The 26,916-nt window shown below is 41.0% G+C and overlaps 1 protein-coding gene across 10 annotated transcripts in view; it reads right to left on the bottom strand.

Annotated features, from left to right (window-relative positions):
* Nucleotides 1–26,916, bottom strand: part of NCKAP5 (NCK associated protein 5) — a 439,736-nt gene that overhangs the window by 326,992 nt on the left and 85,828 nt on the right. For 8 of the 10 annotated variants that reach the window (XM_083841922.1, XM_083841921.1, XM_083841907.1 and 5 more), the window contains one exon: nt 22,018–22,146. In XM_083841922.1, the coding sequence (XP_083698048.1) occupies nt 22,018–22,114 (97 nt within the window). In that variant the 5' untranslated portion in view covers nt 22,115–22,146. Of the gene's footprint in view, nt 1–22,017; nt 22,147–24,706; nt 24,773–26,916 lie in introns of all 10 variants that reach the window. The other 2 variants (XM_083841927.1, XM_083841924.1) reach the window with 1 other exon arrangement.

Genomic DNA, 26,916 nt, shown 5'->3' with positions numbered 1-26,916 from the left:
TTTTTGTCCAGTTCCCCAGGACTGGACTTATTCAGAATGCTTCTCTGTCTTGGAAAATCCATAGCTAAAAAGCAAACTGAGGACCAAGATCATCTTGGTCTTTGACAGATCAATTTCAGATTTCCACTGGAATCTAAAAGCAAAAGCAAAAGCATACCCAACGCATGGCAAAGATAAAACAAATAGCTCTAAAAATTGCTGGAGGATCAGCACAGTGCTGATAGAGTAGTGAATCAAAAGGTACACATCCTTTAAGGCTTCATTGTGACAGTCCTGCACTGAAGGCACGACAACTCAGACGAGTCACACTGTGTTATAGCATTTATCATAAATCAATGATATTAATGCAAGCAGACAAGATAAGTCACTATCTGATGCGTTAGTCGAGAAAGAACAGGAAGAGACAGATTTTGTACAAACCAGTTGAACACAAAATAAATACAAAAGCATTTTTGTTCTTTGAAACAGCCCTCTTACTGGTGAAAAAAAAAATCACTTGCTATTCACATATCGTTAGAAATTCTTGTTTTGAAATTAACATTTTGAATGTTATTTTCCTCCAGCCTAAAGGTCAAAGGGATTGTACGGGTTGCACATTTCTATTACAACAATTACACTCTTCCCTCTGCCCCAAAGTCAGGGGAAGGAGAGGAGCTCAAGTCAAGGCATTAGGAGAGGGTGAGACACTTCTGCCAGGGCTGCTCGCTTACCTGCTTGTGCCTCCCTTCACACATCTTCCCTTGCAACTTTCCCACACTGCTTCCAGCAACTCTTCATGCATTGCTTCCACAGGGGATGATGAAAGTTTGCCCGTGTGTCAAGTTATCAGTAGTCACTTCTGCCCATAAAGTCAGTGACATACCGTAATGACACCCTGTCCTCCAGAGCACTCACGCAAGACTGCAAAGCGCTTCAGGAAAGGTAGCAGCTATTAGCCTCAAGTTACTGGTGAAGGAATTGAGACACAGCATTAGCCACTGTGAAAACGGAGCCATGAAGTGGAAGCAGCCACTAATTACCGGTTTTTCTTTTCCTCCGCCATTTTGTCTGTCATCATTGAAAAGTTAGTTATGCCAGACCTTGCCTTCCCCGGCTGTTTGCTTACACAGAAGAATAAACTGCAGCAAATCTCATTCCCCTCTGAGAACCAAACCAGTGATATAGTTGCTTCGTAGCATCACCGAGCTGAATAACCAGAAAAGAAACTATGAGGGCATGACACCAAAATCTGGTTCCTGGTCCTTACCCCTCTCGAACTGCACTAGTACTGGATTGCATAGGCAGCAGGGCCATCATTATCCCCAGTCTGACCTCCTGCGTAATGAAGGCCCCAGAATTTCATTCAGTAACTGGGGCGGTGGAGGGAATTAATAAGGGGAGTTTGATTCTGCCTGCTGCAGGAGCTCTTGAGGCAGCTGAGGCAGTAGGAGGTTACCAGGAGGGTAAGGTTATCCCTTCCATGCTCCTTCCAGGCAGTATAAGCTCCGTTAACTCTGTACTGTCCAAACATAAAACTTCCAAGTATGAAAATACAGATAAGCCTTTATCTTCATTTACCTACTCATTTATCAACCTTTCCAAGCTGTATCTACCAGGACAGACCTATCACCCTAAAGCTACTGGTCAGCCACACAGCAGACCTTGCTGAAATGTAGCCTAAACTCTGTGTTACTCACAGTTACAGAAAGTGGAAAAGTTCAAAAAATTGCTGGGGATGCACCACACACTGCCTTTTCTTACTGCTTTTTTCCAGTTCTGTCATGCCCAGAAATCTCAGAAGGGAAGGGAAAAAAATGGAAGAAAACCATCTTTGAAAAGAAGTTTAGCAAGGCATTTGTATCTCAAATACTAGAAAAACATCACACTAGAAAAATATTGTACAAACCGTGCTTCTGGGATCTCTTTTGTCCTTATTTTACAGGGATAAAACTATGGTGAATGAGAGCGAAAAACTAGAACACACTAATAGCATTAAATTTACAGGAGGGAAATCCCAGTAAAAATCCCAGCAGTATCTCCTCCCTTCAAGCAAATTCAGAGACAGAAGTTTCTACGCAATACAGCCCAGAACGTGGCCAATCCATCAAATGATGAGATTCGGCACAAGCTGTAGAGCAACTTTTAAGCAAGTGAACAGTAACCCACTGCAACAGGGAGTACCCTCTGTTTCAGTCCCGTCCTGTGGAGCTTCCCCAGTTCCCACCTCAGGAGTTTCTTCTGAATCACTTCTCTGTGGCCAGGCTGAGGACTTTTGCTCCAGAAACAGGAGGAGAGGTCACTGCCCAGACACCCTGCATGTCCCAAAGCTGCACTGCACATCCAGAACAAGACAAGTCCTTCCCACCGCCCTGACCTTCCCTTTTCTGCCAGGGCAGCAAAGATCCTAAAAAGGCCTTTACCTGCAACCCATGCCACAACCACCATCACCCTGTGATGTCAGTAGTTCCTCTGACGGCCCTACGTTTTTAGGGGGTTCCTGAGAACACCCAACTTTGTTGCCCTTCAAAGAGGCTTTGATGATAACCGGTCATGCCCCAGGCCTTCTAACTTGACCAGATATCACATTCTACCACATCGAATGTGCCTTCTGTGCGACTCGTAGGCTTGTACCTGCCTAGAAAATTGTAACCTAATCACATATAAAATACTGCCATCACTTCCTTCTGTATACATACGGAAACGCTGCAACTTTACGAAGGTTCAGAATGGCTCCTTTTCTCCACCCCTGCTGTGACGTGTGGGAGGTATCCTGGGGATGCCCATTTGGCAGGAACCACCTTGGGTCAGTGGTTTATTAGCCATTTGTTTGCCATCTGAAAGCCCACACACGGCTGTTGGATGTTTTGTTTTCTTTTCCTGATTGCTTTCACACATGAAGCTGCAAGGACGCGTCAATTGATCAGATGAAGCTATTGCACACTTAAACTCACAGCGAGCGTGCCAGTTGAGGAGTCCGTGTAATCGGCTGCTGGGGTCAGTGCTGCTGCTGGCAACCTGTCGTCTCCTGGAAAACAGCTCTAGCGTTTCAAGGCTCCAATCCACCCCCATCTGTGCACCCAAAATAAAGCTCCCTCTCCAGGCTGCCCCTCGACTTATATTTTGAAAAATTTCAGGATGACAGACAGAATTCGCAATACAAGAAGTTTTCTCGCATGAACCAATAGTGGAATTAAAGTAAATAAGCATCACTTTGTCTCCTGTCTCCTCTGTTGTAACCATTTTGTCCTCATTTGGGCAACAGCAGGTTCCTCTGCTGACAGCACGACAAAAGTCTCCATTGACCTTACCGGTTTTGGTTCAACTGCAGGTATTCTAAAGTGAAAGGCTCCAAGCTGGCATTCCATTATGCCATCTATAATACATTAATATATACACAATTAATTGTAAAAACTTTCCTTTTTAACTTTAACCTAACTCATATACTTATGTATTTTATCATTAGCGAAAAATTCTTCTAAAGTGTTGCACTTGTTACATACACTTTGCCATTAGGTTTAAAATACAAGTGCTTACAGAATCGAGCTATGGCTGCAATTTCTCTTTCTGCATTTTCATCTTCCGTGAAGCTGAAGGGACAGCTTTTGTAGCAAGGACAGTCATTACATTTTTGAACAAACGGAGTTCATTCAGTGACAGGTTTATTGCTTGTTTGTCTCAGAAATATTTGCTACAATGGACATCATAGAAAATTGCAAGAAACTGAAATATTGAATGTATTTTGAATTGCATTATATGGAATTCTACAGCTAGAATGGTATTTGATAAAACAATATTCTCAACTCAAATCACCGCACCCAAGAAGGATGCTTGGGTCACTAACAAAAGCTGGATCTTATTTGTTTTCTGCCAATATTTTTGCTTGACTAAAGAAAGGCTTGAATCTTCTTGACATCATAATTTCATTGTATCCCAGGATCTGCACAGAACTGAATAACTCTGCTTGCTTGAGCTGCCAATGTTATTACTTTAAAAGTTTACAGAAGCAAGGAGTGCACTGTAAATTTGACATTCCTGTAGGATAGAGAAATGTCGCATTTAAACATATCCCTCAAAATGCTTTTTTAAAATGGCAGGAGTAGGGACAAAGGTCATGTTTTTGACATTATTTATAGTCAAGTTGCTCAGATTACTTATGGAAAAAGCAGCCACGAGACTTATTATACCCACAACCACCCATCATTCAGATATATGTTATGGTGAAAAGATAAGACCAGCTCCGCTGGGGGGAATGAACTGAGATGAGAAATGCTGGGTACTGCATGTGGCAGCATTTCAACCTGCAAACTCCCCAAACACGGAGAGTTCAGAGTCAGCCTAAGGTCTCTCCCTAAGTACTGCATTCTCCTCCCCAAAGCAGGAGACGAACTGCAGCTTGTGGGAAAAGTAAGTCAGGGAAGAGAGAATACAAACTTTAAACGAACAGGAGATTTCAAGAGATATGAGAGAAGTTAATTCTGTTTCCCACTAGAACATGAAATTTCTTACCTGACTCTGGAGTATGAAAAAGGAAAACTCTGAACGCTCTGTCCCTGTCCTTTAATTCAGTATAATTTATCTTATCATTTCTACAGCGTTCCTTAAAACTGATTTTAATGGGTACCTAAGCAGCACTGCTACATAAGCTCTTGAGAAGTATCAACAGAGCATGTTAATTTAATGCTACACTAACCAGCGTAATGTCAAAGCTCCTGGTTCAAATTTAAATATGCTTTCCCTCCTCCGGATCCTTCCTTACCGCTCATCAAAGACGAGCCTCACTAAACCAATGTGTTATGTAAATTCCTCAGACAATCACCTGCACTTGCAAGTTACAGATGAGCAAATCCTCTCCCCCATCCCCTCACCCCCAGGAGAGAGCCCCAGGCCCAAAGGCAGCACAGGGTGCCCAGCAGCAGCACGGCTGCAGAGAAGAGCTGAAGGAAATGCTGAGGTACAAAGACCAGCCTGAGCCGGGGATGTTTAGGGAAGGCAAGTCAAACTCCATTCAAAACCACAAAATAACAAATTGTAACAGTATCTGACTTGAAAGGATTCTTTTTCTCCATTATTTTGTTCTGGAACTTGTAATAACCTGACATTTCTTAAAATACCAAAATTGAAGTACAAAGAGTCCAATTAAGTAATGCCGAGATTATGAAACAAGCCAGGTGCAGCACAAAAATTCAAATTAACGCTCATCGCAAGCTTCAAATCAAGTGTCAGTTTGCTCCTTTTTATTTTAATTTATTGTAGTCAACATTAGTTAAAGCTGGAGACATTTGTTCTCTTGCTAATGATACACACGTAACTCCCACTTCCATCCCCCTGCTCCTTCCAATTAAGAACTTCTTCAGAACATTTCAGCTAGGAGGCTTATCTGGCACAGATTATTCACTGCATCATATGGATCCAGGTTCTTATGTCTGCAAGCTCTTTAGAGCAGCAATTTGTTCTTTGTTTAGCATATTTTGCAGTGCGCAGTGCTAAATAAGCTTAGGGAGCTCTAGTCACTGAGGCATGTTTGTGCTCAGCGCATTCGGCGTTGCCTCGTGCTTTGTTGTTGGAGTCTGTGCAAAACCCTGCCTCGGTGCCATGAATAAAATGCTGGCTGCCTCTAAGTGGATCTGTTTCTTGAGGAAACCTTCAGACTAAACACACACAAATTAGTGGATCTGAGAAGCTCTGTAGGTGGAAACAGCACACATTATATTACCTCGCTGTTCTCTGAGTATACGAAATGAGCACCAGCTCACTGCTTACCTCCCTGCACAGCTAATTACCTTCCTTACCCATGCTTTTGACACCTCTTGCATGCACCCTGGGTACATTTAACAGCAACTGAGTAACAAAACAACACCAGCTCCTTCACTTGGGAAATTCAACACAGCTCACCCAAGTTAACCCTATCACTTTTGCATTAGCTCCTTACTTTTCAGCCTCATCGAAATAAACTTTGAGAAGTAAAAAGACCTGGCATGGTTGAGGAGTACAGAACAGGTTTCTGCCACTGATGCTGAGCATGGAACATGCAGTATTTTATAAAAGCCTTACATCTGTTAGCGTGGACACCAGAGGGGCTGGACAGACCCAGTGGCTGCAGCTCCTGGTCTTGAAATTCATTTCCAACAGAGTGCCAAACATTTTGGTGTTTGAAAGCCCTATGTCCTCCGTGAGACATGCCTTCCTCCCAGACGATATAGGGTATGTCTTCAGTTTTGTTTAAATAAAGCTTTCTCACCGTTATTGTTAAGGGAACTGGAAATGGGCAATCAGTACTTTGCAGTCTTATAGGCTTTCCCCGAAGGAAAGGGAAATCCAACAAAACATTATCTTCCATCTCATGCGACTCTCATCCTCCCGGCTCACACATCGGAGACTGAGCAAGGGGTGTTTAGATAAGACACCATAAGTGGTTACAGGGACTGTGTTGCCAATATTCCTGCTCTCAGCTGACAGGAGACGACTTGTAATACCTGCAGGTTATAAGACATCTGAACCCAGGCTGAATCCCTCCGATGGCAGGAAGGATACTTAAAGTGAACACTTGATTTCCGAAGCTGCTACACAACCTAAGCAATCAGTTCAAACACTGAGAAAGGCTTAAGTGCTTAAGCTATCAGCACTTCCTTCTCTGACAGAGACACATGAAAAACAGAGACAAGAGTATGCTGATGAGATTTCCACTGAGGGAAAAAAGCAATCTCACCAAGCTACGGGGCCAGGCTCCTGCTTTCACTCAGACCAGCATAAATCTGTAGAAACTTCACCAGACTGCCCTTCACCAAACGACAGCAAGCCTTAAGCAGCCTTAGCCAAAGGAAATATTTCAGGTTTCTGGTCTCTTGACCTGATTTTAGTCACACTTGCTTGATTGCTAAGCTCTTAATTCCAGCTGATACCAGGTTAGTATAAACTGAAATACTTTGATTAGCATCGATGCCGCTTTATACCACATAAGGGCTCGGTCCACTAGCTTTCTTAAAAGGCTTCTCAATTTACTCCAAAGCTTATGGGGGCGAAATCTTTACATTGGAGTTTCAAACTGCAAGCCTAATTTTGAAAAGGAGGTTGACAGAAAAGTTCTTCTGTAATATATAGATTAGAGAGGCAGAAAGTGTGCCAGTTAGCATTAAACTTCACTGTCCGCCCCTCCCTCTGCTTGTCTTAATCTACCAGAACATTTAGCTTAGCCTTTAAATAAACAAGAACCGGTTCAGGTTGCATATTTTATCTCACAATTGCATTTGGTGCTCCAAAAGCACATTAGAAGTGATTTTAAACATATATATTTTATATGTTTATATGTTCTCTATCTTGCCTGTAGGGATTGATACTTTCCTAAAATTTTACATATTATTATATATGAATGAAAATAAGAGCAAGTTCAAAGCCCAACTAGTGTGCTTAGGACTTTGTATTTTAATAAGCATAACAGGCAATGATAAAAATACCTATCAGTTTCCAGTCCTAAAGGAAGAAAAGGATAGAAATTGCAAACTCAAACAGTCAAAACAAGGTAAACAAGAGTTAGAAGGCCTCCCCTTGTTTATTTTCAATGAAATTTGATATTTTTTCTACTCTCAAATATTTCAATATTTCAAACACTTGTTTTGAAATTGGAAACCAGTAACCCCAAACTTCTAGATGCTAACACAGCTCCCAAAACATATGTTAGGTTTTAACTTTAATATGAGAAAAATCAACCTAATATTCATTTTAGTATTAAACTTAGTTCTAAATCATACATATTAAAACACTGAACACTCTTTCTTGAATATTTGTTCATATTTTAATCCTATAGGAATGATAAAATATAGATGAAAGAAGCTGCCTGTTTAGCCAACTATCTTAGTGAAAGGTAGGAAGCAGAAAAGTACAAACTCTTTCCCAGTTTTACAGGAGACCATGCTATTCCCTGCAGCAAGAGATGCAATTATGGTCACCACCGTTATCCAGGGTCAGAAAATTATTGAATACTATTAAAAGTTCATCCAAAGTACTTATACCTCGGTGACCTCCAGCAATCTTGAATCCCACTGGGTGACAACATATTGGCTTACTTATTGCCTCTTATTTGAGACGGGCCCCAAGCTAAACTTATTAAGAAGTGTTTGGATCCAAGGATTTGGGTCAACACAGTTTTAATTCACAGCAGTTCTTTCATTTCAGAAAGTGTCTTATTTCCTTCTCTCAGGCATCTGGGCGCACACAAAGCACGGGGAGCACACTTTGCTAAAAGCCCAGGGAACAGCATCATTAACCTTGATGCTGATTACACCTCCCGCCTTTGGACTGCGGGCTGCCACTGCAATAAATACCAGCAGCTAGTTCTACAAACGGAGCAGACACATTTACAATCGTTAATAATATCTGCAGCTCTGCAAGGTAGGTTGAGGCCTCCCAACTCCTCACTGAGTTGGGTGCAACGGGCACGTTGAAACCCATACGCTGAGTCAGTGCCAGCCGACGGGGCACCCCAGCACCACCCCTCCCGCCGCAGCTGCACCGACTGAGCTTTGCACGTGGGAGCCGATCTGATGGCACGGCTGCACAGAGCCACACAGCCACGCCAACAAAATTCTCAGTGCAAAAGGGCTAAAAGTAGAGCTGACGCTATCAGCAGAAAACTATTTTTCCGTATTTGTTTATTTTCATTTTTAAAACCTCACCTCTATCTGGTCGCATCATGTTATTAAAGCACAGGGATTGTGAATGCACCAAGACTACCCTGAATCCAGGCTCAAGTTGGTAAAACTCCCTTCAACAGAAGCCCACATTTGTGGGTGACACTGGGGACATGGTGGGTAAGAAAACCACGGCCTGTGTTGGACTTCCCATTCCATCGCCTGAAACTGCTCCTGACCAGCAGCATGGAGTTGGCCCAGATAGCAGCATCACATCATCAACGATGGGCAGACAAGTCAGCATCCTTCTTACAAAGAGCTGATGTGGTTACTGATGAGGTGGGCCAATACTATATAAATTATGCCTTAACAGCCCTAGGAGTGCTGTAACTGACCTTCTGTCTTGTCCATCTTCCACAAGTAGCTACGGCAGAGTGCATATGGACCAGCAGCGAGCATCTTTTCAGTCCTGTCCCATCCCAACACGATGCCTTCCCATGCCTTCCACTTTAGGCAAATGGAAAAACATCGAGAATGTATTTACCATTTGGAAGGAAGGATATTGCACATTTCTCTTCTGAAGAAGGAACTTTCAGATACAAAGAAGTGTGAAAAAGTTTTAACTGTACTTACTGTAAGTTTTTAATTAGTTCTGACTTTTTTTGAAAGTTTAAAGAGTTAGTGCTATTCCTTTATTCATAAAATGTTTAAAATTATCTCACAGTTCTGAAATACTTAAAGGATTTATTTTTTAATTAATCTTAATGTATAAATGAATTAACTAACATAATAGCTCATTTCAGAAAGTTAATTCTGTACTCAAAGAGTAGATGCTATAATATTGGTGCCACATAAACTATTCTTTACAGATATTAAAGTAGCTGAATCCCTGTTTTAATTGTCAAATCCGGATTAGGAAAGTTTTTGGCCATGGAGAATTCTTTGATCTGTGTATAATTACAAATCTTTACGTTGGCATGGTTTGCACTTGTGCAGCTAGCATTTCCCTGCCTAACATGTCTTCGTAAAAGTAACGTCTGGGTAGGTGGAGGTTTAATGGCTGAGACCGTCAGAGGAACTTATGGAGTCTGAAAGTTTCCAGTGTCCCACTTGATGGGATCTGTTTCAGATTTCCAACATTTCTGTAATCAAGGTACCCAAAGTTGAATGCCCCAAAGTTTAAACAAAGTTTAAACAAAGCCCCATTCAGAAATAATCCCATGCCTTGCATAGGTGTGGTGTGTCGATATCTCGCCATGTTTAATTGTGTGTCCTTTAGCTGCTGAATTTTGCACAAACTTACCAATACCGCATAGCAGCCAATCTGAGAGGCTGTGAGGCAGCTACTGCAATAATTCAACTTGTGCTGTTATCCAGACATAAATCAAACCCTCTGTATCCTGCTGAGACAGCAAGACCCAAGCTTTGCTGAATTCCTACACTGATAAAAAAAAAAAAAAAAAAAAAAAAAAGCCCTGACAATGTAGTTGATGTGGTACTCAAAGGAGAGCTTGAAGTCGCAGATGAAACCAAGATTACAAGGTGGTTGGAAAGTAAATAACAATCCCATCAAACAGAAACATACATGGAAGGGGGTTAGGAGGAACCTGCTGCTTAGCCAGTGACAGCCCGTGTGATTCAGTATCACAAGACAATCCAATTTACAAAGACAAAAAATGAAAGAAAAGTCCTATCCAATCCTCAGGAACAGCAGGAGAAACAGATATGAGATACGAATTGAGAACTGAAAATGTCTGAGTCAAAATAGTTACGGAACAAATATAGGATGTTAGCTTTGTTATTGTCTAATTTAGACAAATGTACATGAGGAACAAGTCCATTGACGTTCCTGGAGTTTAAAGGGTGTAAAAGACACACAAGTGAAATAAAGAAGCAGACACTTGCAACATCAGATTCTGTCACCTTAGAGTATGCATTTTTCTGTCTGAGGTATCTGTCTAATCAGTGCCACTGAAATTTCTACTTTGTGGAATAATGCAATATATAGACTGCAATATATATATCATCATCTGGTATATCTTTAGTAAAGCTGGTCAGGATTTTTGTATCTGGATACTCTCCAGGAGACTACAGTTTCTTCAAAAAAAATCTGAATTTTTGAAAGAAAATGCCAACATCATTCTTAAAAATCAGATTTCCTTTAAGATAACAGAAAATGTTTAATTTCTGGGGGCAATCTACATGAATTAACCCACACACATCTACACACACCCTTCCTTAAAATGAGTCAAAAGGTTTGGGGTTGGTTTCCCTCCAGACAGAGCACCTCAGCAGATGACAGCTGCGTAACCTGAGGCTGCGTGCGTGCCACGGGGTAGCTGTGCAGCAGGGGAGCACAAGGTGTGTAAATGGTAACTCTCTGAAGGCAGTACAGCAAGACTGGGAAGAAAGTAAAAAGATTTCAAAATTCATTTTAAGAGAAGACATATTAAGAATTTCTAAGTAAATAAACAGTTCTAGCTGAAAAGAAAAATGTCAAAATAATTAATCAAATTTCCCAGGATGGAAATACCCATTCTGATTCCTAATTTCTGCTTTCTCCTTTCCAACTTCTAATTTCCAATTTCTAATGCTGTCCAGGTCTGATGCATACCTCTCAGAGGAATTTTGCATTGCACCTAGTGGAGTCTCTTGATTAAAGCTCTTGTCTTCCAGTAAAGATCTTGACAAACGGGGATATTTGAACCTTCTTACAAAGCAGTGGAAACAAAAGTATTTTCATTAAGAGTCAAATCTTGCTCTTTTTTGACTAAGACTACAATTTATGCTTTGAAGGAAAACAAGACGTAATTACTACTTCAAAAAAACTGTCCCATTACACCAGCGAATAATATGCAGGAGGCAAAAACAGACTCGTGGGATTTTGGAGGGCCATGTACCATGTGCATACATCACCAAAGATGCATTGGAGCCTTACGAGCAGTTATACTTTGGTTTTGGATTCAATGAGAGAAACCACTACCCTGAAACATGATCACATTGTGAGTTATCTTTGCCAGAACTCATAAATTCAAGCAAAGGGAAAACATATTGGGTGTCTGGAAACAGTGGAGGTAATTTTTCCCCTCGGACCTAGCAGAGATTTTCACTATAATGAAAAACTCTGAGGCGTAATTACAGAAATACGTTTTCTAGAAATGAACTGAGAAAGTGTTTCCCAGCCCAAATTATTTGGGTCTGCTTTATATGCTAGAAAAAATACCCATTGACATCACACAAACTCTCTGGATTTACACTGTCACCTCCTCATAATGCCTCATAATGAGAGAGTTACTCATAATAGGATAACTACATGGGTAACTATATATCCCAATAATACTCTCCTCATAATAGAGAGTTACTCTAAATGCTTCATGATGTTCCTAGATCACTTCCTATCTGGGTCAAATGAGGCCCTAAAAACCAAAAGCAGAGAGGCAAGCTCCGAGATACAAGAGCAGAAGTAACTAGAAACCAGCAGCAAAGCCAATCACAGCAATTAGAGCTTGAGGAGCACTTACAGAGTACTTAGAAAAGCGAAATGTCTGGTTTCAGAGCACCTATCCCTGAATGTCCCTGCCTCCAGGGGTGCTGAGCAAAAGCCATATTTAAGTCACACGGCACAGTTCTATGTAGCTCTGTTTACAATATAAAGCAGAATACTTTCAATTTGAAAATTTAGCCAGTTTTTTTAATGTTGGTTATTAGTCAGAAAACATTTATCCCATAAAAGCAAAACATACAGCACTTTAACTCAAATTTTCAGGAGGAAACACTTCATGTAAACATCAAAGCTGAAGACTCTTTGAGCAAAATCATTGGTTTAATAAGCACCAAAATAATAGCTAGAGAATTAAATGGGCAAAAAAGCCAAAAGAATATATATATATTTTTAGAACAAAACCCAAGATATTCTAACTGGGTCTAAACCAAGTATCAAAATCTCAGAATTTCCCACATAGGATGGAAATTCTGGTTTTGCAGACAGTTCAAAATAGTTTTGATCCAAGGCTATCCCACAATCATTGCAAGTAACTGAACTAAATGCACAAAACTTGAGAACAACAGGAAAACTTTTTTTTTCATTAACCATAGCATTTGTAAAATAAATCTACCTGGTCCTAAGATTTCTATCCCTTCTGCCCTTTTTACAGTTGCATGGACACAACTCCATGAGAGAAATGTAGATCCTCCCAGGGATGTAACAATATTGAAAATAGGACATTTGAGAGGATGTCAGGCCATGACTGAGCCCGCAGGAGGTAGACTCACTGCTCATACTCAGTCTCACAGGGCAGGGAATTATATCAACACTATAAAACAACACAGGACATAATTCCTCTCTCTCTTCTCACCAGGACTGTATTCAAGCAAAATCAGGCAACTGTGAGAGACAGAGGAGACCTGTCCTTCTCAGGGTGTTATGTTTAATTGCTGAAGGCAAGAAGCATTTTTAAAGGTTTGTCAATAAAATCCCTATTTAGTTAACCCCAATCTCCTCAGATCTCTTGTTACAGACAGCCTTCTGCTCCCAACATCTGGGCAGGCAAAGCCTCCAATTACACTGCTGGATTTGGTAGCTTAATAGACCCAGATAAGGGCCCCTGGTATATCCATTTCCCTCGGTAACAGCTTATCTGCAGCCAGCCCAATGATACGCAACCTTTATGCCCCGGCGTGGCACGCAGTCATGCGGCAGGCCGCGCAGCGCGTGAATATTCACGTGAAACCCAAAGCTCTCCGCGACCTTTCCTCTTCTGTGGCTGGGCCTGCATCTGCCACAGCCACGCCGTAATTTATGGGGAAGGGGCAGGGGGCAAGGAGAGAGAGGCCCGGCAGCACAGCCGGAGCAGGCCCGCACCGCTTAGGCTCTTCCCTCCTCGCCCTGAGGGGCAGCTGAGCTGGGGGGCCTGGTGGCAGCCACCCCCAGGGCCCAAACACCAGACCTGCAGGCTGCAAATCGCCCCAATGCCTCCAAATCCTGGACCCTAATCCAAACCTTAACACGTCCTTGGCTGAAGGATGCTGAGAAATCCTGCAGAAGTCAGCTCAAGGCACACAATGTCTCTTCCACGCTGAGGTGAATCCATGACCGTTTTCTTCTAAGCATTGCTATGAGCTCCCTTCCTCCCTCCCCTCAAAATATATGCAGACATTTGTCTTGTCTTCTCCTTTATTTTCATTTTCAGTTCCTCCTCTGCAATCACATCAATTTCTTTAAAAGTTGTTTTTTTTTTTTTAAGTTGTCTAGGATTTAATATTTTCATGTTGAAAGTCTGACAGAGAATTTGCTGAGACCCTGTCGTAACACAGTCTGATTTTTCCTGCTTCTCTTAAAGGCCACAGAATTTCATTGCCCTCTGTTTTTCTCAGCCCATCTGTCAGCTAATTTGCAGTAACTCGTTAAATCACCTCTTCTCCATACTTCTTTCTCAGTTTTCCTCCACTTTTGCATTGAGTTCTGTGACAATGAACAAGGGCAGATCAGCTACAGAAATTTCTCTTCAAGCTTTCATTTTAACCTTCGAGTCTCATGTTTGTCACTTGAAGTTTATGTGCCAAAGACAGGAGAAAGCACAAGCCAGCAGTTTGTCAAAGCATGCTCTCTCGGGATTTGTGTTCTGTTTCAGCTGTCACCATGTCGCCATATATATGTACTGATGCAACTTCTGATGTGCAGCAACAAATGGTAAATAATTCCCTTCTCCAAGTGCACTTCTGTCTGTTGTTGGTGTCAGTGCTTTTGATCAATAAACCACTGAGGCATCTTCCAGCAGGAGTATTGTTCCAACTGTTGCTTGGGAACAACAGGCTCCATGCCCTATTTCCTTGGTTTGAATGCAATATATGAGGCTTTTACTTTTCCTCTCTCTTCAGGAAACATCGTATCTGGCTTGCTATGCAAGTACTGCTCGCTGTTTATCCACATCTCCAGCTCCTGAAAAGGCTCACTGGTTTCTATTGGTATAAAGTAGTTTTAATTGAAGTAAGAGGTCACTACCTGTATCACTCCAAGCAGGGATTTCAGCTCTTCCTGGGGCGCTGGCAGGTAACAGTGCTGTTTCTTCACATTAGGCCTGACGCTTCTTTTTCCTCAGAAAATTCCAAATGCGCTGAGTCCCTATGAACTTGCATATTTTTTGACTTACCTTATTAGTCTGCTCCAGACTCCAAGACAGGCACTTACTGTAACTGCCTGCCACTGGGACACCCACTGCTTTATACATTTGGGTTTTGAACCTCTTCCTCAATGAAATCCAAAACAGACATCTCCACCACTGCTACACCATCTTCCATCTTACTTGGTGATACTGGTCACTTTACTCTGTCTTTATCCAAGCTGGTGTAGATTTTCTTCTAGTACCTTGGATGTACTGCCATGCTCATAAATGATGTCCTTAAACTACCCATGCAGACCACAGCGTTTCCCACACCAGTGCTAGTGGTACGCTGCCATCAGTAAAGGCATTCCTGCCCGACTGGTGTTTTCTCCTTTCTCGCCAGCTGCTGCTGTGAACTGCTCCATTCGGATGGTTCTTTTTGTTTGTATTTTCTAGTCCCTGACACTCTGGAATTCTTCTTCTGATTGAAATTAATTAAAAATGCAAATGCAGAGAAATATATGCTACTGGCAATACATTTAGACAGCTCAGTTTTTGCAAAATACTGGTGCGTGCCCAGTGCCATTAAACACAACAATCTGTTCTTACTCTCTTCTTCTGTCTTTACACATTCTATAGACACTAGGATTTTCTTTTTATATGATGTTTCAAGCAAATTACAGGGCTGTATATTATATAGACAGCTAATAGCACTTTAGTTTATGCCTTTAAGGCTGCATTTGCCCAGTCTGTGGAGTGATGTCCTTACTGGCAGATTTGCAGAACAATGCAGGCGTCACTAACGTTGCCATAAGGAATAGACTTTTCCAATATTGCCTTGGTAATTCAGTTTACCGAATCCTTATGTCAGTTCTAATTTTTAAGGTTTTCCCTATGAATGTGCAAACATTAATCTGTTAAGTTAGTACCACTTCATGGACTTCATTGCTGTTCTCTTCTGCCTTCTACCCCCAAACAACGCTCTTGTTGACTTCATTAAACTGTTCTCTTTGACATATGCTCTTGCTGTATGCACTGAATGTTATGGATATTTTAGCTTGCTTCTCCAACACACAGTGAAAACTGCGTGCTTGAGGCTCACATTCTGCATGTTTTTTCCAGTGCTGCACCACACTTTTGCAGTGGCTGACTGCCCTTGGTAGATGCTTTTCTTCTGATGCTGTATGCAAGCAGAACTGAATAAAACTTTAATTCACATATACAAAAAAATCCAAGTTTTGAGAGTACTGAAAGTATTTGCAGATTCATATGGAATTTGGCAGCAGTTTTAGGTGGAAAAAATGTAATTAGGGTGCAAACATTAAAACATTAGTGAGCATACGACCAGTAAATATTTTTAGTGACACCTTTCATTTAAAAATGCTGGAATATGTTATGCTACATAGTAATGCTAGACAAATTGTGAGTGTCACAGTCAACTAGTAAAAAGGTCAGGGCTATTCTCTTCAGTGGATTTAATTCCTACATATGAAGAGTCCCCTCCATGCGTTGCTGGTGCAGCATTCTTCACAGCTTTGCTATACTGTTGTTCTCTCTGTGACACATTTCATCTGAAGAAACTGGAGCAAGCTGCAGACACATGCTAATAACAGAGCACTCCCAGAATACTTACAAGGTAAAAAATTGTTATAATCTCCAGTTTATTGATTAGCAAACTGGGTTAGCAATTAGTTGGTGATGACAGATTTGGGATTTACACCCCAAAACAGGTGGCTCCCAGCCCCAGGCATTACTCACAGACAACACGTGCACGCTTCTCAGCAAAGGTCTCCGATACAACTAAAGGATCTTGCGCATGATGCTAACGCAACCGTGGGCAGGCTGGGTACAGGTAGTACTCCCATCCCCATGTACGATTCATTACATTACACTGCTACCCTTATTACAACCAAGTGCTGTCATTAAAGCTAATGCTACAGAGACCCACGGGAGCGTGTGACCAGAATGAAAGAAGCAGGGCACAGTTCATGAGCCACCAGAGAGGCACTTCCCTGCAGCTTGCTTTCAGAAGTAAAACCCTCATTTTAAATAAAACAAAAACTTTTACTTTGATAAATGCTGGCTGCTTCTAAAAGATATTCTGTTCTCAAATCTCCCCGGCTAAATGCCACCACAGTTGTAAGGGCCAACCACGTGTGTAGTCAGGCTGGGAATTATCCACACAAATAAAGAGCACAGCTTGAAACATTGACTTTTTCCTGATCAAAAGGGTCTTGGAGACAACTGGACAGTTTGGATCAGGCAAAGGATAGGGCTTTTATTATTTTCAAAGAGTGCCCCAATAAACAGAGTAGCCAATGTGGCCCTGGTGGCAGTGATATGTTCTAACACTCTCCTCCTCCCACACAAGTTATTGAAAGCTTGGCTTTGGATCTGCTTGTTGGTATTTTTTTGCCTTTTTTTTTTTTTAACTATTTATTTTTGTTGAAGAAATTCTGTAAGGAAAATGTGATATACAATCAAGCCTTTCATTAGCTTTTTTAATAGCATTCCCTGTCTAAGCTGCTTCCCCCCTACATACCAAGTAATAAATTGCAAATATTACCAAAGAAGCATTGTCACCCAAAAAATGTCTTCATTATACCAGTACAAAGGAACTATGTGCTGTGATCTTATTAAAATCAAAATTTTAAATAGCATTAAATGTACTTTTCTGTGTTCTCATATCTATTTTCTTTATGTACTTTAGTCTAAAGTGAAAAAACAATGCATATCCCTTTCCATCTTGTTTTTACCTAGTTTCATTCATTAGAGTTTTTCAACTATATATGCTGAAATGAAAGATTTAACATGGAAAAATTATTTATGAAAAATTTTACAATCATGAAATATTCACACTAGTTAACTTTGTAAAGCTGTTCCTTTTAACAAAACCTAAAGAATTTAGGGATTTAAGCTGCATGATAAGGTAGAATGTTCTTCAGAAAGATCTGTTTCTCTTTTACTAGTTATATACTCCATTCTAAATAAAAAACAATCCAGCACTGTGGTAGGTGACAGCTAAGCAACATGTTGCAAATAAACATATTTTACCACCATTACAATTTTTGTGATTTATTTTAATTCCAATAGAATGTACTTCAGCAATCATTGTAAAGGCTTTGGCCTCAATATCTATACACAGCAATCCAGAAGAACATAAGCTTCCACCCTGTTCTCTGATTGTTGTCTATCTGTTCATCTTATAGCTGGTTCACATAGGGTAAAATATATTTACTAATGCCATAATGTGTTATGGGACAGAGATCTATTACATGGAATTCAAACAGAATCGAAGATCTTTAGTCCTCCGTTTTTATGGTGTTTTGTTTGTAAGCAATTTGCATAAGACCATTTGTAAAACTAAAACATAGTAGAATCACCTTAACAACAGATGAAACAAAAAGTTATTATAAAGTTATTTTGAAACCGTAAAAAGTATATCCTTCTTGTACAGTGTGTTTCCACTTAAAAATATCAGCCAGAAATTGCAAAGATATGATTTTCTATAATTGATCTTATAGGATTACCTGTATGAATTGTTAAGTTAAAATGTGTAATTGCTTCATCTAAATATAAAGCTACAAAACATCATTGTCTCTGCAGACTTAACTTCTTTGTCTGCAAATGTAAATGAGCATCTTTGTGTATAAAGGTTCTCCAATACTGGAATCCTACAGAGCAATAACAGCCATTAGCTATACTTGGGATTTCAGGAGTAATAGCTGTGATATTATGACTAAATGCTGATAGGAATCTAATTCCATCAGAGCGAACAGAAAGTCTCCCCTTTGACCTGAATGGTAGTTGAACTGATTCCTCTGTTGGATGATATGAAAAGTCAGATTAAAGGTAGGATTCTGAATCTTGTTAAAATACGTGGCTTCAAACTACTTACTTCCTGCGAAGCATTAAAGAAAATATCCATTGGGCCCATAATCAGTCATTGAAAGAATATGTCCTATGACGCTCATTCTATGAGCACATATGTGCATTTATATTTTTTGCTTTTTAAAAGGTTTATCTGCCCTCATTTTAAACCTTATTTCCCCAAGACACAAGCAGGAAAGAGGTACAGTGGTACACGAAACAACTGTGAACTCTTCTCCTTTATCTGAGGTGATCAAGAAGCAGTTACTGTGCATGTGTTGTAAGGAGGAGTGTTTTAATGTCTATGAAATTTCTCACTGGCATGTCATTTGAAGGATCTGGTTTCTGAAATTGATCCACATCATTTGAAGCCTGACACTTGCTGTTTGATGGGATAGACCTGAATACAGAACACTCTGATGAAATTCATATTCATATTTTGAAGGCCCAGATACACATTCTAAGCAGGTTGAGGCCATCTCTATTGTTTAGAAACATCTCTTTCCTCTTCTCCCACTTCTTTCAAATAGCATCATAGCCTATATACTCAGAATCCAAGAGATAAGGGAGGCAGAGGGAATTTTTTGACTTTAAGTATCTCTAAACAATTCTTGTAGATTATATCATGGCAAAAACATTCGAGAAGAAGACTACAGTCTGATGCAGATGGGAAAAGCAGCATAGCCAAGCAGGGTGGGGAATGTTATCAGAAACGCCTATTTGTAACTCATGGTCCAGAATACAAAAGCAGAAATGTGTTTCATTTAAACACACAGAAATCAGAATTCTTTCAAAGATACAAGAATGCTGGAAGACTCCACCAAACAAGGGCAAGCCATAGTTTACAAGCAAATCAGAGCCAAGTTTTCCAAGCAAAGTGTCCAGCCCTGAATGCCTGAGAGGTTAAACACAACACCTTTGGGAAAAGACTCAAGAAGAAAGAGATGTAAAGACCTGAGTGGGCAGGAGCAGGAGTGAAACATGGCACTTGGATGGAATTTGGCAACAGGAGTAATGAAGACAGACATATGATACGAAGGCAACAATTAAGAAGTTACAGACAAAAGTGGGATAGAACAGGAAATTGGGGAAAATGAGATGAGTGCTTCGTTTTGCCTGGTTGAATTTCATGGGACAGGACATACAGTGTGAATTACTAACGTGCTGCTGAAGGCACTCAAATCTCAAAATGTTTGTTAAGAAATAATAGCTGGCAGTTAACTATGAACAATAGTCACATGTTTCTAATTAAATTTATGGATGACACTCTTTAATCTAGTTATATATATTCTATTCAATATAAACTTTCAATGGACACCGACCTGTAATATACAAGTACTGAAAATGCAAGTTTGCACTGACAAACTATGCAGGCAAGCATAACCTTTAACTGTCACGGGAAGAAGAAGCCATTGTAAAAAAATGTGTCAGCCTGATGGTGTGATAGGTTTATATGTTCAAAACATATCACAAAATAATATCCCTTTCATCTTTCCCTTATACATTTCCTTCAACACCTTATCACCAACATGGTCTAGTTGAAGACAAATCTTCAGCTGGCACACTCTGGCATAAATGCATTGACCTCAAGCCAGTGCCTGAATGCTGGTTTTAATCTGTGCAGTCTCCCACCCTACTTACCGCTTGCCAAGGAGTAGGGAGGAAACATCACCTTTTCTTAGAGCCACAGGTTCATTTTTTTTCCTCCACAAGGAGCATTTTAATATGCCGACAGCATTAATTATTACACAAAGCACTTTGCATGGTGCTACACCCACAATATTCGCTATGACAACAATAAATGTCTCTCTCTACTCCCCCCTTACTGATGCGAAAGGGTAAGAATTAAGCATGGGGCACTAACCTGGCTGTAAATTAAGCCCAAATTAGCACTAGAGGGGTTTGGAAGCCAGAAATACCTAGTTCATTGTTCCCATCCAGACAGCAGACCATGCTGTCACCTCAGGGAAAAGATAATTCCTGTCTTAATACATGAAGGAAAGGCTGAATCTAGTCCATCGCCCCAGTGAAAACAGTACTGATTTGCCATACTAAGCATTATCTTTGTGCAAAATTCACAACTGCTAGCATTTCCGCTAGTGTTCACTACCCAGTTTCCGTAAGCGTTTTTCTTTTCTCTGTATAAATATTGACAGTTCATGGCCTGCGTTTGGACTGCTGAGGAAAGGTCCTGCCACGGGCCTAGCTCCGCCATGGTGAGGCCTTGCTGCCCGGCGTGGCAGGCGGGGCCCGGCAGTCCATTACTGGGTGCGAACGGTGTTACTGGATATGAGAAACCTCAAGAAATCAACAGAGATGAGGGCTTCACGTGACTGCTGGAACACTCTGGGAAAGAAGTGCTTGATTATTCTCTATTGACCTGTTACCTTGCTGCTGTCATTCCTCCGTTTAATCAAGTACTGTTTCGTGAATCATTTGGCTCATAACTCATGAGTGAAGGACTGTTCGTTGAGCAGTTTTATATTGTGTGGCTTTTGTGTGAGGAGCCAAACTATCATTCATTGGTGACCCCCAGAAACTGAACGCAACTCTTGCTGCTCCCAGTGCCAAACCTACCAGCTCCCAGCACTTCCAAGCATCAGCCCAGCAGTATGAACACTCAAAAAAAAGAGGCAGCTCTCTTAACAAAAGCTAAGGACACACTTCTTCCGCAGAAGACACTGTCTATGGAAGTCAAAGAGACGGCATGGGCTTCCTCAGACCTCTTAGCTTTGCTTGTTTCAGTGTTTGTTCCATTAATAGTTCCACTAGCATGCTGAGTACTTGACTTTGGCATGTTTATCCACTCACACAACTGTTCAACATCTTTGAGCATTTTCCGGTCATGTATCCGTAGTACAGCTATAAAAACCCCTTGTTAATCTCAGTCATCATTTGAAAACATTACCTAAATATAAATCTAGAATATAATCCCAATAAATTCAAATCCCATATATATCAAAAACAATCACTTTACAGCATGTGGCATTTACATTTCTCTTTCAGGTGATATTAGAGTAGTTTATACATTCACTACGGTGAACAAATTTTTCCTGGTATCCTCAACAGTAAAACAAGCATTTCTGATTAGATGACCTCAGCTACCTACAGCTCTCATACACTCAGTATAAAGCAACAGAGTGATCCTAAAGAGGCTTACAGAGGTAAGATTTTAATTACAAGTTTGGTAACTTGTCTGGATTCCTTCCTAGAATCCAGTGAATTCAAGGAGGTTCTTCTATATGATGACATGTTTCAATTTAGGATGCTTTAAAATTCCTCCACCACTTTTGCTCTGGAGAATCTTAAAAATCAGGGAAGGTTGTGATACTGTGATGAATAAACATCTTCAAAATGTACATCATTATGAATACTGCTTCTTAACAACTGTATCTTTATGACACAAGATATATTTAGTAGATACGGTAAATATTAATTCTTACCACAAGACTGCTGTCCAGAGAAAGTCTTTTCCCAAATTCCCTTTTCTGCAGCTGTCTTTTTCTCTCCATAGCTGAGGCTATTTTTTTTCCTTTTCATCTACTAGAAATGTCAGACTCTTTCCAGCATCACTGCAAAAAAATAAAAATAAAAATAAATGCACATTTCAATATGCTACTTAACAGTTTCTGTCTTTCATCATTAACTTTGTAATAACCCAGCAGCTAATGACTTTGTGTCCATAGTAGGCTGTGTTCCAGGAACGAATTTTCTGTGCCAGAAAAGCTAAACTCTCCAGACAGAAATATCACCAAAAAAAAAAAAAAATCTACTACTACTACTGTCTTTATCAATACACCCTGTGTTTTAATAGTCTCTGTTTAACCGGGCTGGGAAATGGATTTGCAGAGCCAGCGAACTACCTGGGGTTTGCGGGAGGGAAACAGTTCGTTTCACATTAATTGCACTCCTCAGTAAGCCCTGCTTGTTGGCACATCTGTGCTGCTACTGTGATGTACAAATTTTGGAACTAATCCTGACAAGTTCTAAAAGCTTTCAATTCCTATTATCCTTAATGAGACACTAATGCCCTCAGCACTTTCCTTATATTTTTAAGGTCAAATATTTGGCTGTGATAATCAAAGAGTCCCACTGACTGTGCAGAATGGCCGGGGAACTTCACCTAAAGCATGGAGGGAAATAGTCTTACTGATTTGGTAGGATTCGTTTATTCCACTGATGATTTCTACTAAAATCAAGGCATAATTTACACATAGCTACTACCAAGTCTCTCTTTTACTACATGGTTCTGGTGAAACATGTTTGAAAGTTTTAGCTTCTATATTGAGGTAGTATTTGTTGTGCGTGATTTGGCAGCATGGGCAAAGCTAAAGAAGTTATTCAGGATTTACAGAAAATAGTAACAGAAATCAGAGTTTAAATCGAAGTGGGCAGATAGCCCATGAACGCTGAACCAAACAGAGGAATTTTCTTCTACACCTTGCAGTCACTGAATTTACTGTATCAGAGGGAACATCCTATCTCTTACTCTGGGATAACTCTCATTAAAGACGAAGAACTTTCACCATAAGATTTTGTCCACTTTTTTTAGTCAAGACTTGATATGGAAGCCTACTTAAAATCATAATTCTAGCAAGGTTGTAATATTCATACAGCACTACTTAATTCTAAACCTAGAGCAGTTCATTGCATTTAACTGACAAAGAAGATGAAAAATACAAATCTATATGTTTCTGATCCCTGGTGCTCATTGTGAACAGCAACATCAGTTACCAAGAGCCAGGTGACTACAACAGGCATGAATACCACTCGACTTGGCTGCAGGGTAATGCAGCTGGCGTCCCCAAAAGAAGCCTTACATTTGGCCTCCAGATGTGCTTACATGCCTGTGGATAGCCTCGGCTTCTCATGCACCTGTGAACTAGACCATCTGTCACTGCGGTGATATCAAGCAGATAAATCCACCCCAACTCTTTCTCCCAACTGCCCCCAAATGCTCTGCCACAAGGGCACAGGGGACTCAGCACGTGGGCCGAGCACGGGCTGCCTGCAAGGAGATCAGGATGCTCCGGGCTAAGCCCCAGAAGGCAGCTGGAATTCAGAGGGCTCCCAGAGGCACACAAATTGTGATAATCAATCAGGTACAACGTGGACATCACAACTGGGACTGCTCTTGTAAAGCATTTCCCATGGGGGATCCGTAATTGGTCCAGCTAGCAAGAGATCGAATGGTAAATCAGTGGTCTAAGAAACAGCACCTGGTCTCTCTTACACTTTGTATTTCTGGTTTGCACTTCCACAAGGCCAGTATTCAGCCCTTTTTCTCCAAAATGGACAAAAATCAGCTTCTATAATATTAATCTAAATAACAAACATGATGGTAGAAATATGTTATAGCACTGTGATCATTCTTTATGTGTATTTTGTTCCAGTTTTACCTGCAAGCTCCTGCTTCCCATCTGTAGCACCAATCCTAAAGCTACACCCACTACTTAATTCAGCTAATAAGGACGAACAATGGCATGCTATCGCACAATTACCGTTGCTTCCTGATTAGCTATCATGTCTCAGAAGACATACCGCAATCCTTACAAACACAGACGCAATGTATTACACTGTTCTTGCGATCATGACAGAAATCAGCGAAAGAAAAAACTTAATGTAATCTTTGTGTCATTTTTCTGTGCATTTGTCATGCCTGGAGAGCAGGATTTCCAGCAAGGCAGTCTTTGTTGATCAGTAAGCACAGCACTACAGATGAGTGAGCCGGTGACAGCTACAGTTGGAGCCAATTATCCCGGCAGAAGGTCAAGTATTTAACTTCAGTGCCTGAAGTGCCTGTCTGCAGGTATTTGGCAGAACAACCCCAAATCCTAGTTCAGAAGGAAAAGGAGAAAGGATTATTAGTTATTCCAACAGCTTATACACTGAGCTGCCTTGGGCACTTCAGAGAGTGGATTTACTGTCCCTTTGTAGCCCTGGCAGGTACAGCTCACCTACCTACGTGAGCAATGGTGAAGCTGCCTCAGACCTGCAGACTCCTTCCCCGTGTACACCACAGGAGCTCAAATCTCTGGGCATGTCACTATTAGCAGGCTGCCAGGGATCTCTCCTGAAAAGTTATCAACCTAAGGCTGAACCCACCCAAACTTCTGAATCAAAGGTAATTACCTTACAAGATAACACATCGCCTGTATCAACATATGCTGGTGGCTCAGGGCACCCAACTCGGGAGGTCTTAAAAAAAAAAAACGATCATCAGAGCGAAGTACTTCACAAAACCAGAACAAGTTTCCATGTGGAATGGTCATTTTTGTGCAGCATGCTTCTTGTCACAGAGAAAAATGACCTTCCTAGGCAAATCTGTCTTCCTCTGAGACCAACCCACAGACTAAAATGAATTCAAACTGGAAGTAATGCATCTCCCGGGAAGCTCAGCACCGGAGAACGGCCATCCAGACAAAGCAGTCTTGAAATGTAAAAACACTGAGAATCAGTTTGCCCAACCATCAAATACACTATGTTTGTGTTATCAAGAGAACAGGCTGTAGAAATTTATCAGCCTTCCTTGACCGTTTGTTTGTCGATATCTCTCAGATGATGTCTTCCCAGCAGAGACCCCAGTGATCAGCATTCAGACCCTGACGATCCCTTTTGGCGTGGCTGAAGTGGGACCTACACTGCAAACGTACTTCTGATTTCTGGTATCTTCACTGATACTGCGCTCACATTGGGAGCTGAGTATTGGGGGGCATACCTTTGTGCTGCAGGAAGCTTGCCCACTGTAGGACTCTTCCCTGTGGGACTAGAGTTCATCTACACTGAGCATACCAGGGGAGGCACTGAAGTTAGAGGCACTCAGTGATTACGCCCGTATCCTGAAGAGGTACGTGGGGATCAGTCTGTGAGAATACAGGTCCCAGATGTTTGCCTACTGCCTGCTCAGTTTTGCACTGAGCTCAGAGATGTAGGTTTTGTGTGGATGCAGAAAAAATGTCCCATGGGAAGCCCTAAGTGGGATCTTGCGTCAATACTGTGTACCCTCACCGTTCATAAAGCCAGCAAGCCAGAGGCATCAGCTTGATTACGTATCTTAAAGTGCAGCAATTTTAGTACTCAACACAAGCACGTTCATTACTTCGGGAGATGGCTCTAAAACTATGCCCTGGAGAAATGGTGTGATTAACATAGAAAAGCACTCTCGATAATCTATGCAAGAAATTCCTCGGATTATAATACCTTCTTCATTTCCAGTAGTAACAAAGCATGATTGATGCCTATTGCTTTAGCTGATGAAAACGGGTAATATTACATCCCTTAGATAAGCAGCCAAGATATTTTCAGACAGTTTGAAACTGTGCAGTTACATTTCAACAGAGCTATGCCAACACATACCAGCTGGGAACTAACACGTAGTAAATCTTTTTGGTAACTGGAAATGGACTGTATTTATTTTTCCGTCTCACAAATTAGTATAAATTTAGCAGTTATGACAAGTGACACAAATGACAGCTCTGGAAACTAGCATCCTTTTGTTTAAATTCAGCGTAGATGTAATTCAGCCTCCCCACCCTCTGCTTACCGTAGCTTACCACTGCCAGAAAGCACAATACCTGGCGGGCACTAACACATTCTCCCTCTGCAATTTGTTTGTCTGTCTGAGCATTAATGAGAGGACAGCTTCTGTGATGTGGACATCAAACTCTCAGGTAATGGAACGAGGCCAAAGTTACACAGTGATCACCTTTAAGCCCTTTTTTCTACTTGGCCAGTTGTACTTTTTCAACAGCCATACCTGAAAACTGAAAGGTAATAACCAGAACCAGTATTACCCTTTAGCAAGGAAAGGAAAATGAAAATAATATCACTAGCATAGGTCAGGAGGCGGCTATGAGAAAGTACAAATTTTCATCAATGCAAATGTTAGTTAGAATGAACAGGTGACCTAAAGGTGAAAGATTTTATAGCTCATTACCAGCCTCTGGAGTGATTCCGTTTCCTGAGAACCTAATTGAATTGAATTGAGTCTTTCACTGTACAGCTGGGTTCTTTTGCCAACTCTGGTGCTAACACTGATGTCTGAATGCCTGCTTTTGTTGTGGTCTTTGTAGGAAAAGGAGCAGAAGTAAGTGCAGCACAGCTTGTCCAGGCCTTCTCAGAACTGGAATAACAAAAGGCTCCAGGATTATGAACTTGATGTACATTCGATGGATCAAAAATTGTTCAGTCCTACAAAATCACTACATTTATTCTTCCTAGGCCTAAAACGCTAGGTCTGTACTAAGTTTTTGAGTGTTTCCTGTTCTTTTTTAAATGGCAGAGTGTTAAAAACACCAGAGCAGTTAACAGCAGAGAACATCACCTTCGCGAGAGATGAGAAA

The sequence above is a fragment of the Anser anser genome, assembly GCF_964211835.1.
Source record: "Anser anser genome assembly, chromosome: 6".
Classification (NCBI taxonomy): domain Eukaryota; kingdom Metazoa; phylum Chordata; class Aves; order Anseriformes; family Anatidae; genus Anser; species Anser anser.
Note: the sequence above shows the minus strand (reverse complement) of the source record. Positions and strands in the feature narration are given on the sequence as shown.